Below are 12,093 nucleotides of genomic sequence, written 5' to 3' on the forward strand. Positions count from 1 at the left end.
GTGGAACAGTCTAGAGCTAGACCACAAGGCCATAGAAAATAAACTGTTTAATAAAAAATAGGAAAAGTAGAGCATCGGTATATATCTGTTAGAAATAATAACGCTGCAGACATGTTGGTAGTAATAACTAATATCACTAATAAATTTTATTCACTCTTATTCAAAAGAAACCAACCATTTCTTAATGTACAGAGCAAATTAAACTTGATGTAAAATATTCTATATATTTGTAGTGTAACGTTTAACTTTTCGATGTATATTTTTCAGAGAACCATTGAATTATACAGAGTTTTGTGTTTTAATCTCAAGTTTCCTCAGGGAGGACTTTTGGTATCGCCTTAGTTCAGAGGTTATGCGCAGGCGCTGTTTTCGACACACGGAGTGAGCGCTTGTTGCTAACAAGCTGAATCATTTGGTAGCCTTTTCTCCAGTTTCGTGCTATAATACGCGTCTTGTAGTGCAATGGCAGCAAGATATGACAGAGCTATCACTGTCTTTTCTCCCGATGGTCATCTCTTTCAAGTGGAGTATGCACAGGAAGCTGTAAAGAAAGGTTCTACAGCGGTAAGTCTTTAAATGAAACTAATGCTAAAGCTAACGATAGCAACATGGATGGAGCTAGCTTAGCCAACCAACTCGCGGGTAACAGTTTTCTTTATGCGTTTAGCAGTTTTCTTGTTGAACGCACTTTGTTACGGATCAAGTTATGTTGTGATCTTGTGAGCTTGTTGGCTGGCTTATGTGTAATTCATATTTGTAATGCCGGAAATAGCAAATAAAACGCAGGCAACGTTAGCAAGCATTTTGTCGCTGTGTCACTCTTACAGTTACTTTCATTTTCGTTGTGTTGGTACTAACTGACAGGAGTTCAAAGAAACCAGTTAAATTTTTGCTCCGTGCATTTTTTTAAAAATCTCTGCCCAAATCACTGTGAAGACGTGAATTTATCTTTGCACAGTTATTCTCGTGCCTCACGACTAAATGTAGCTATGTTACGGTTTGTAAACTGAAACTGCAGTTATAAATTCACAAAACTACTAACTCGCAGCTCACCCGGTTACAGATGTCTGTCATAATAGTGTGACTTATTGGCTTCCATAGGACATTGAGGAATGATTAACGCTCATCCCAACCGTGCTTATTTATTATATATGCAAAATATATAAAATATATGTAAAAAAATATGTTGGAGTATTTGTTTGGGAGTAATCCTAATAAGTTCTAACCAAGTTTATGGAGTAAACTCTGATATATTACTACTACCTGCCTAACTGAATGGTGTAACTTTGTAGAGGGCAACTTTGAGGCTAATTGGACTTAAGAAACTTGTTCCAGATAATTGGTTTGAGTTTTGTGGGAAATTTTAAGGACCTCAGACCAACCTCAAAAAAAAGATGCATGACCTGAATTTTAGCTACACGAGCAGAGTTTTACTTGGAGAAAATAAGTTTTCGGGTGATGACCTAATTAAAACATGTCTTCACTCTCCTCTTCCTCTAATTCTTCTTTTGGCTGGTCCCTTTAGGGGTCACCCCAAAAGATCATCTGCCTCCATCTTGCCTTATCCGTAGCATCTTCCTCTGTCACGCCAACCGTTTGCATGTCTTCCTTCACTACATCTATTTGTAATTTTCGTGGTCTTCCTCTTTTCAACACCCTTAGCCCAATATGTCCACTATTACTCTTCTGCACCTGTCCAAACCATCTCAGCCTTGCCTTTTTAACTTTGGCTTCAAACTGCTCAACCTCCATCTCAGCCTTGCCTTTTTAACTTTGGCTTCAAACTGCTCAACCTGAGCTGTACCTCTGATATCCTCATTTGTCCTTACTCTATTTAGTCTGCTTATTTGGGAATGGTTCGGTTAGCCCCTTATGACAAAGAAGCAGCCGGAAGCAGTAGCAATATTTTGGAATCTGAATATTTGCTGTTTACTGCTTGTATCAACTGCTAGCCTGTGGGAGAGAATTAATATTGATGTTTTACTTTTTTATATGCAGGTGGGAATCAGAGGTAAAGACATTGTTGTCCTCGGTGTGGAGAAGAAATCCGTAGCGAAGTTGCAGGAGGAAAGGACTGTCCGTAAGATATGCGCACTGGATGAGCATGTCTGCATGGCATTTGCAGGTATCCCACATAACACTTTTTTCTCCAGTAACTGACTAATGTAAATGATTTAACATGGCATAATGGAAAATGTCTGTGTCATGTATTAGTACTTGGCTTTTAAATTCCTTGTTGTAGTTTTCTTGTGTGTTGAATGGCTGTTTAACCTCTCTCTGTTTTATAGGTCTGACCGCAGATGCTCGTATTGTGATAAACAGAGCTCGCGTTGAGTGCCAGAGCCACAGGCTAACAGTTGAGGACCCAGTCACAGTGGAATACATCACACGCTACATAGCTACACTGAAACAGGTATGTAACCTTCTGAGCATTCGTTTACTAAAAGGCATGTGGTAGCTGTCCCATTCAGTGGGCAAGAATGTTTTCTGCATTTGTGCTCTACATCTTGGTTACTGGCTTTTTTTTTTTTTTTCAGTACAAATGTATGAATAACCAGTCAAATTTGTATCTTGGTCATATTTGTAGCGCTATACTCAAAGCAATGGTCGCAGACCCTTTGGTATCTCTGCGTTAATTGTTGGCTTTGACTACGATGGAACTCCCAGGCTGTATCAGACGGACCCGTCAGGAACGTACCATGCCTGGAAGGTCAGTAGGCTTTCTCTTTGTGTATATTACATGGGTTTCTGATATGAATGTGGCAAATGACCAAAAAACATATTTTTGAAAAAAATCAGGCAAATGCAATTGGCCGTAGCGCAAAAACTGTGAGAGAGTTCCTGGAGAAGAATTACACAGAAGACGCCATTGCTGGGGATAATGATGCAATCAAGTTGGCCATCAAAGCTTTGCTTGAGGTAAGGATTCATTTAGTTTATGCATTTCCATATTTGACTTTGGACACACCATATATATCTTGTTAGATATATATGGTGAGATTGAGTAATTGTTAAATTTCTTGACACAAAACTGGTTTCTAAAATGTGGTTTTGAGAATTATTCACTTCAGGTGTATTTACCTGGATCGTAATGTGAACTTCAGCTGTCATGGTCTAATTGGTTTAATCAAAGATCACTAACTACTGTCCGATAAACCATAGCTTTCTGTTTACATTGCACTCTGTGTAAAGGGTCTTAAGCTGTCATAACAAATAGTTCCTGAATTGGTCACTGTATTCGCTTTATTTATATATTTATTTATTTTTGCCGGTCACAGGTTGTCCAGTCAGGGGGGAAAAATATTGAACTTGCTGTTATCAGACGAAATCAGCCACTGAAGGTAATTTGCGAGGCAAATTCTACTTTTGTATCATTTTCTACTAGTTCACTAAAGTGCTAATGGGTGTGTATTTTGTTCTTTGTAGATTTTGGAATCCAAGGAAATTGAGACCCTGGTGGCTGAGATTGAAAAGGAAAAAGAGGAAGAAGCAGAGAAGAAGAAGCAGAAAAAATCCACATAAAGCAGTTATATAAAATGTTGTCTTTATTGCACTTGGATGATATCATACTTGGGTTCCAAATATTAGCAGGTTTCAGAAGGTTTACTCATATATTTAACTGTAAAGAACTGAATCATAACCTCAGATTAGCTGATGCGTAAATGTTTTTCACACATTTGAGAGATGCTATAGCAGTTGCAAAGAATTGCAAAATTCTTATATGTCCAACTATTGAGTTGACTGTTGTGATCTCAGGTTAGGGTTCAGATCTTAAACTGTGCTCCCAATTTTTTTTTTTTTTTCATTAATTCTGATAAATTCCCGATGCTGAAATAAACTGCGATACTCAGAACCTCAGTGAAACTAAATGCCCAATAAAAGCAGACTTGTTTGTATGATTTCTGTCAACCTTGTTTCAATCTGTTACACCAAATGGCTTTACTAAGTAGTTACATTTTATAAAAATGACTAAAATTGTTAATAGTGACACTGCTAGTAGAAATGGCTGGTTTCTTCAAGATGAGGCTTTAAAGGGAGCACAAGATTTCCTCTTTATTGATTATTCTACTGCAAAGCAAGTAGTGTGATAAAGATAACTACAGTTTAAAAATGCCAGTAGCACAAGGGAAGCGTGTGGCTATAAAGTATAACGTTTTTCATTTATCAGCATTCTGTTGCACAGACCTGAAAATGGGGTGTGGGGGGTTGCTGGAAGCTTGGATTTCTTTATAAAGTGCTCACCTTTCCCTCAGTCATTTAAAACGAATTAGTGATGAGCGAATGAAGTGTCTAATGGTGGCCCAACGAGACCCCCTTTTTTTGCCTCTCCTTTTTTATTTCTCCCTAAATTCGCTTATCAAGCAACCACTGCTCTGAATTCTCAACGACACAATTATGGCCGGCGGTGTGGTAGGGCTGCTTAATGGGATCCTGGCCTCAGACCCCAGTGGGAACTTTCAGTGACTTTAATCTGGAGCCCTTTGAAAAGTTGTACCGTGCTGTGCTGAAGAGCCCCGGGGGTTCCCTCTGACTCTTACCAAAGACATAATGGTGAATGGTAAAGTCCTTCATTTAGAGTCATCTCCCCAAGCCAGGATTTCCTGAGTGGCTGCATTGACTAGAGCAATTGCACTTTGTCTTGTTTGTGCATCTTTACCGGTTGGTGTTTGGGCTGATGTCAAAGATCAATTAGCGCTCTGATATTAGTTCCCATACAATATGTGAATAAATCCTAAGACTAATAATGGGTTTTGTGTTACTCAGCCATTTCATCCATATACTAATTGCTCTCACTAATGTACTTCAAGTTGGAATTTAATATTACTTGGCTGGAGCAGCCATTAGTTTTTTGGTGTTCATATTGTGGACAGAGAGGCACTAAATCAGCTGAAGAAAAAGCTATAGGTAAAGCGTATGCTGGGTAATCCTTTAGGTTATCTAATTCATCGCACCAATAAGGCAAATGCAGCTTATTCTTTGCTAAGACTCTTAGTCGTTTCAGCTGCTTGTGGGAAGAGTTTTCTGTCTTTCTTTTTGCTGGCATTGTTGTTGCCCATAATCGGTGCTGCTGTGCCTCAGGACAAAGTCCATCTCTCTCATCGCTGGCTGCTACTCATCATTAATGCAGAAAATAATGGCTTCACCAGAGGTCATTGACGGAGGAACAAGGCCCGAGGACATGTACTCTCCAAGCAAGAATGCACACTGCTGCAGGCTGTCAACAGTGCATTATTTGTATGCACACGCATACACACAGCTTACAGGCCAATTGCACATACACAATGTATTAACGTGAACACGTAACGGATCTTTAAAAAAACAATCCTTGCATCTCTTCATCTGCCGTGCATGTACACCTTGAGCACCATGCATTCTTATTCTGTAGATAAGCAATAACTGGGCAAAAAAATACCATGTTTATATTAGATTCGATTTAAGTAATAATCAGAATCTTTTGAAAAATACTATCCTCTCTAGCTGATTTCCAAGTCACAGGCAGATTTCACTTTAAGTCTACATTTTTGTCATTCTAATGTTCCACCCTGTGGCAGTATTTCAAAGTATCCCCCTCCTGGGATATTTAAAATTTGCCAGTGCATAATGTCCTTAGGTCCAAAATGAGGTAACTGCTTCAAGGGTAGAAGCACACAGACGCTTGCATCCTTGGGGAGCTAAGGTTGCGTTAGTCCTGCAAAGACCGTCTCCCTTCTTCTGCTGAATTAATCAACGTGTTAGCAGCTCCTCTACCAGCAGAGCGCAGTGTTGCATAAAAGCAGTTTCCATCATATCGCTTACACTTTCTCTCACTTTTTGTTCTACAGATTGACAGTATGACTCTTCTAGCTAGCAGTGAGCAGAATCTACTGGCCAGTGACATGTCTGTGTACTTTAATGCACGCAGCCACAAAGACTCTCTGAACAATCGAATCCATCGAGGGAGACTTGTTTTGCTTAAAATTGTCACATGAAAAAGCAACATTGCCCGTGTCCTCAAGCGATGGCCAAGCTGTCAAAGTGTGTTGGGTCATAAAAGGCTACGCTCTCAACACTGTCCCTTTTCTGCATGTCACATGCCGACAGTTACACACACACACACACACACACACACACACACACACACACACACACACACACACACACACACACACACACACACACACACACACATTATTTGGGTATAGCAGATTGGCCTGCCTCCACAAATGCCCTTTAGGGCTCTGCGTCAGTATGAAGTAAAGTTCGTGCATATTGGTGTACTGGCTTACATATCCATAAGTTATCCAAAAACTGTTTTGTTTTTTTTTCTTTTAATGTTCTCTTTTAACTTCTAGCTCCAGGGTTTTTTTCTTTTTTTTTTTTTGAATATCATTCTATTATCTCTTATCACACATCTTATCTCTTCTGTCTTTAAATCTCCTTCCTCTCTCTCGCTCGCTCACACACACGCACATCACACATTGATTTTCAGCTGTTTTCTTCTTGAGCAGACCCCTCCACTCTCGTCATCACAGCACAGAGCAGCACATACGGTTGAGTAACAGATACCGCCGCCGTCTTTAGCCGTCATTACCTTTGTATTCTCTGAAAGGTGCCGGGATACTACTAACAGTTTGTGTGAAGAGACTAAAGGCATGGTTTTAAGTTACCCCTCAAAAGTCACCTGTCAGTGGTTTTTGTCTCACGGAAGAATACAAGTGCACCCTTCTCTATCTGAAAGTAGACACCACTGGGCAAGAAGGAAAGGGAAACGGAGAGAACAGGAGAGATGAGGAGGGCTTGAGCGGAATGACGGAGGAGAGGCAAAAGGGGGCAGACAGAGCTAAAATAAACAATTCCCAGGATGCTGCGGGCCAAAAGCAAATGGCCCTGGGGCTTCGTGGCCTCTCAGGGCCGTGGCAGAAGCCAGTCACACACATCACATAGCATTACTCGGGATGGGGTTACAGGAAAATGTCAGCCGACGCATAAGGAGGAACCATCGGCCCATAGGATAATTTGATTGCCTGAGGGAGGTGCAATCTTGCATTCCCACGATTCCTCTCTTTCCACCCACACCCTCTTTTAATTGTATTTTTGAATCCATTTGTCTTTTTTTTTTTAATTCTTGAATGCTTTCAATTCTGTTGTTTGCCCTGGTAGCCACATAAATGTGTCCTGTTTTACTGTGAGTGGAGGCTACTTAACGGTCTCTGCAGTGGGCTCCCAACAGTGAAGATTTTATAGGTTTGTAGTGTGGCCTCTGAAATCTCAATTTACAGCCTGATCTTTGTCAAACATTCTCCCCACTTGTCTTCACACACCCTATCAGTGGTGGTGGCGGGGGTACATGTTGCATCTCCGGTCACGGAACAATTCACGTCCCTTCCAGTCTTGCTCCTGCAGCAGACGCGGTCAAGACACTGATGCTGAAATGCGGAATGAGTCATTGCATATTGTATATCTAAAGCAGATGTTTATGGTTTACCATCATCTGTTTTGCATAGTCTCTGTTATGCAAATGTTGCTCTACCTTGTTGCTGTACGGTTCTTAGAGCACAGAGTTGATGTGTGTGCCAGTGCACGAACGCGCAGCTACATATATGCGCGTGCATTAGATAAAGACAGAGAGAAGGATGGAAAGAGGGAAAGAAAGAGACAGCGAGAGAGTTCAGCGCAGATATCTGAGTGCGTCTGACAGAGAGGACAGCCCTGGAGGCAGGTCCCAGCCCTTCAGCACCGAAAATGACACATGACTGCTTTGACTTTTGTCATCCCCTGTCTCCCTACGCCCCCGAACCCAAGCCTCCAACAAACACTGAGGCTAACGCAGATACACGCACTCAAAGACACACAGTCACACACTGTATACTGCTTAGATTACATTATCTTTATCCCCAGGACATGAGCCCTCCTTGTTGGATGACATTTGGGCTTGTGCAGCACTAAGGTTACCTTTCTTTGCCCCTGAGTTAAAGATGCCTGTCTGCAGCATGCATTTGAAATGAAGGACGGGAAAAAAATCAGATGAGAAAGATTTCCAAAAGCACTTTGATCAGAGGCATCAACAGTCACGCACAAACTTGTTAAGCAGTATGTAAATTTGGGCTGATACTGAATAAAGTTGCCAGAATGGCATGAATCCATTGTGCTGCGATGATCAAAATAAAAGAGGGCTTCATACGCTGGAGGGCAAGAAAGTCACAGACATGAAGGTTTTTTTCCTTCCTCTTTTTTTCTACAAAGGGGCTGATGGGATGCAGAGAGGAGAGAAGAAGGGGAGGGAAATGAAAGATAGGGGAAAGCCTGGAAGGATCTCAATCTAAATTAGCCGAGTAGAAGGAAGACTGTGCTGAGTGAGACATATAATTAAAACGAAAGTGATGAAAACATCAGCACTCATTCAGTCACCCACCCGATGAATTTCTGAAATTGCTACTAGGATGATTTGAAGATGGTTCATAGCTAAAGGTAAATCTCACCTTTGGTGAAAACACACCAATCTCCCATTTACTCTTTACTGGACTGTCTCTTACCATCTTTCCTTCTCCCTCCTCTCTCCTTGTTTCTTTCTGCCTCCCGTGTTCCTTTTCTCTCCAACTGACACTCTGAGATGAATAGATGCTGTCACTGAGACTCTTGTAGCCTGTCACTTTTTAAACAAACAGTTACCAAAAGGATCACTTTCACAGGAAACTTCCGAGTCTGAGATGAGGTTATCAGCTTTAGGTTCTTGGCGTCTGCCTGTATGGGAACACCCACCCTGTGATTGAAGGAAAATGACCTCACGCAGCGGACCAGTTTCATTCATCATACCATAGGCTGTTCATCATACAATGTGACTAATTAAATTCACAAGACGGTTTTAGTACCAGTGATAGTGCTGTCTTGCATTATGTTCTTTATCCTTTATTTATTCTGGCAGCCTCTGTCTGTAACTAAGTATCTCTGGCAGTCAGAGAGGAAGCATTTGCACTGCAAACTCTTCCTCTCCCCCTAGTATAGTGCACCTCCAGTAAATAAGTCCCCCAGACAAGAAATGTCCCTGCACTAAAAAGGCCCCTCAAAAACAAGCCTGACTTTTGTGAGGGAAAAAAAAAAGAAAAAAAAGAAATCAGCCCCCTCAGGTGTGTTCCCTCTCACTCCTCCTCTCTGCACCTGCACTGAGTCTCTCAATGCCTCTGTGTGTCTCTCCACACAATGGAGACGGTGCATAGCCTCTGGCGCCTCTCTCCAGCTGAGAGCCACCTCTCTCCAGAGGACAGGAGAGGAAAACTGCCAGCACTAACAACTGATCCCAGCAGATAAAGGAACAGATAAGCGAGGAGAGAGTGCCTTGGACAATACTTGCTTCGACCCTGGTCGTCAGCACTGCTTCCGTTAGTTCTGAGAGGATAACTACTATGGCAAAATGCTGATAGTGATGAGGAAGCTGAGCTTACAGAACACTGACAGATGACCAATTATTTTGCAACCCTACTTCTTTTTGACTCATGTTGCATGAATTTTAGTTCTAATGTAAAGTATGTATTAGTTTGCCCACAACATGCTTCTGCTTTACACAGATGCTTTAAACAGAGTGCACCATTTGGAAAAAAAAAAACCCAAAACAACCCTGATGCTGATTCAATTTGTGAGCTAAACTGTATCCATCACCATCAATTGCATCAGGTCAGCCACAAACACTGGGTTGTTTAGGCCTTTGTTAATGCGCTGTAATGTAGTAGTGCCAGGCCAGATGACCCAGCACCAGATCAGTGTAACGCTCACGCTCCTGAGGGCAGCTGACTGGAACAGCAGTTAGGCGAGACAGCCATCACAGGTCGCCCAGGCCACAGCTGGGGAAGCCCTGGGCCAAAGTGTTGATCTGAAATGATTAAGTGTACATCCAGCTGCACAGAGGGATAATGCATTGAAATAGTGTTACACCTAAAGATGTGCAAACGCCTTTCTCTCATTTCTTTCAGTGCGTGTGGTCTATAAGAGCCAAACTCCTGGTATTTGTCCTGAGAAAGACCTTGATAAGAATGGGGTCTGAGTGAGAGTGCTTATTTTATTCTCTTCCATGCTGCTGCAGGCTATGGCTGTATTAATGCAATGGCAGGGATCTTTGAAGTTGTGACTTTATGAGACAAAAGCTAATTTCCTTTCCTTTGTTCATTATCGAGAGAGACTTCCAGCCGAGCGGAAAGCATGCTGTGCTAATTATTCCATTCATGAGTCGTCTCTAAAGTATGTAATGGATTTCACTGGGCTTTTCACAGGTAAGCAGGGTGATGTGGCAAACACACATCTGTCAACATGCTGGTTTTGAGTGATTAAACCTATTAATTTTTTTTTTTTTTAAATCCTCACTCCATAAAGATGAACCAATCTTCAAATGCAGCACTTACTGCACTTAAATGACTTTGAGAAGAATAGACCTGTAGGTTTGGCTTTCCAGGTTGCAAGTTGGTTGTGAGTGAACTTTAAAACAGGGCTGACGCATTGCTACACTTCCTGTAATGTCTCAACAAATATATTCTCCGCAGACTTATACAGCCAAAACCACTTTGCAACTCATTAAGATTTGAACCCAATTTCACAAATGAGTTTCAGAGTTTGTGGGGCCAAGTCAGACATGTGACATAATGGGATTTCCATCTTTCCCTGAAACACAACTTGGCAGAGCATGAAGGGAAACGGTTCATTTCACATTCCATCTTTGCCGGCGTACCAGGATGCCACCCACAACACCTGAGCACTCCCAATCAGAAAGATGTGTGTGTCTTGTCACTGATGTACGGTGCGTATCCTGCCACCCAGAGTCAAATCAGACAGCAACAAAAAAGAGGTGTAGAGCGGTGATACAAGTGAAGCCATATACCTCCTCCTCCGCTGCTGCTGCCTGACACCCCTCCTCTTCCTCCTCTTCTCACCCCCGTTTTTGTTTGTGCTCATTTCATTCCGTGTGCAGCCTCCTGGCAGGCAGGTCAAGGTTTACCCTCGCACCACACACCATTTCCCTCACATGGCGCCTGAGGGAGGAACACTAGAGGCCCGAGGCAAGGGCAAGTCAAACAGCTCGCACAACATTGCCGCCATCACCACCTCTAACCATACGGATAGGAGGACAGAAATACTGAGCCCAGAATCACCTCGTTGGATCTTTTTCTCTCTCCTTCCCCCCTTTCTTTCACCACTTATTCCTTCTATTCTTCACTTCTTTGTTGCCCTTTATCTTATTGTACATTATTGATTTCTGTCAGTAGTAAGGTATATGTCTATTAACCGACAGATTTAATAGAGCGAAAATAGAAAGCTACTCATTTGTTCCCCCCGTAGTGTTAGTGTTCATTTTGAGAGTCTGATACTAACCGTGGCTAGAAGCTAGTGCTGGATTTTTAGCTGTAAATGGAAAACGCCTGCGGGCTTTTCATTTTCTGGGCCCAGACGTTCCCTTCATGGTGTCGGAGCCCTTGTGTTCACAGAGTTCATGTTTTGCTGCAGGGCTTTTTTTTTTTTTTTTTTTTTTTTTCTTCTTTTTTTTTTTTTTTTATTTTGTTTTATCTCATAGCTTAGACTAGCAGGGTTTTAACTCCCAGAGGACTCCTGCGTAGCAACAGCAGAGATCAACAAAGTAAGTTTGTTTATGTTGGCTGTGTCCGCATGTTGTCGACTTATACATTTCTCAGTCTCCATTTCCTGCCTCTCCTTGCCCCAGGGGAAAGGAGCCCTCTAATTGGATCTTGTTCTAATTGAGCCTAATACTGGAGCTAACCGGAGTTGGGCCCTGTGGCTAATGAGGAGCTGAATCAAAACTAAGCACTAAAACTTTGACTGTGCATGTGTGCGTGTGTGTGTGCGCCTGCATTTTTTTGGTCCTACAGTCTATCATGAAAGCACCATTACTCATTTCAGTTTACGAGGAGCTCTTCTTAAATTCTGTGCAACACATCTGCGTTTTAAGACAGGGAGAAGTTGTCAGTGTATACCATAGACAAAGCTATAATAGCATTTTTTTTTTAGCTTGTCACACAAATAGAACTGTAACGTATTCACTTACAAACTCACAATGAACTCAAAATTGTCCAATATAGGTGGCATATTGAGGTTGCCACCTACAGGCAAAGACAG

At 41.9% G+C, this 12,093-nt stretch overlaps 1 protein-coding gene across 1 annotated transcript; it reads left to right on the forward strand.

Annotated features, from left to right (window-relative positions):
• Window positions 1-362: 362 nt before the first annotated feature.
• psma8 (proteasome 20S subunit alpha 8) lies at window positions 363-3,909 on the forward strand. Its single transcript, XM_030751679.1, has 7 exons — window positions 363-564; window positions 1,999-2,125; window positions 2,289-2,413; window positions 2,588-2,710; window positions 2,800-2,919; window positions 3,279-3,341; window positions 3,427-3,909. The coding sequence occupies exons 1-7, from the start codon at window positions 463-465 to the stop codon at window positions 3,520-3,522; spliced, it is 756 nt and encodes a 251-aa protein (XP_030607539.1). The 5' UTR covers window positions 363-462; the 3' UTR covers window positions 3,523-3,909.
• The last annotated feature ends 8,184 nt before the right edge of the window (window positions 3,910-12,093 follow it).

The sequence above is a fragment of the Archocentrus centrarchus genome, chromosome 17 (assembly GCF_007364275.1).
Source record: "Archocentrus centrarchus isolate MPI-CPG fArcCen1 chromosome 17, fArcCen1, whole genome shotgun sequence".
In the NCBI taxonomy this organism is placed as follows: domain Eukaryota; kingdom Metazoa; phylum Chordata; class Actinopteri; order Cichliformes; family Cichlidae; genus Archocentrus; species Archocentrus centrarchus.

What these genes read in the sequence shown, in the direction of transcription:
- psma8 (XM_030751679.1), top strand. Translation starts at nt 463, where the DNA reads ATGGCAGCAAGATATGACAGAGCTATCACTGTCTTTTCTCCCGATGGT. An exon ending in GAACGTACCATGCCTGGAAG is followed by an intron (nt 2,711 to 2,799) that starts GTCAGTAGGCTT and finishes GAAAAAAATCAG; the next exon opens with GCAAATGCAATTGGCCGTAG. An exon ending in GACGAAATCAGCCACTGAAG is followed by an intron (nt 3,342 to 3,426) that starts GTAATTTGCGAG and finishes TGTTCTTTGTAG; the next exon opens with ATTTTGGAATCCAAGGAAAT.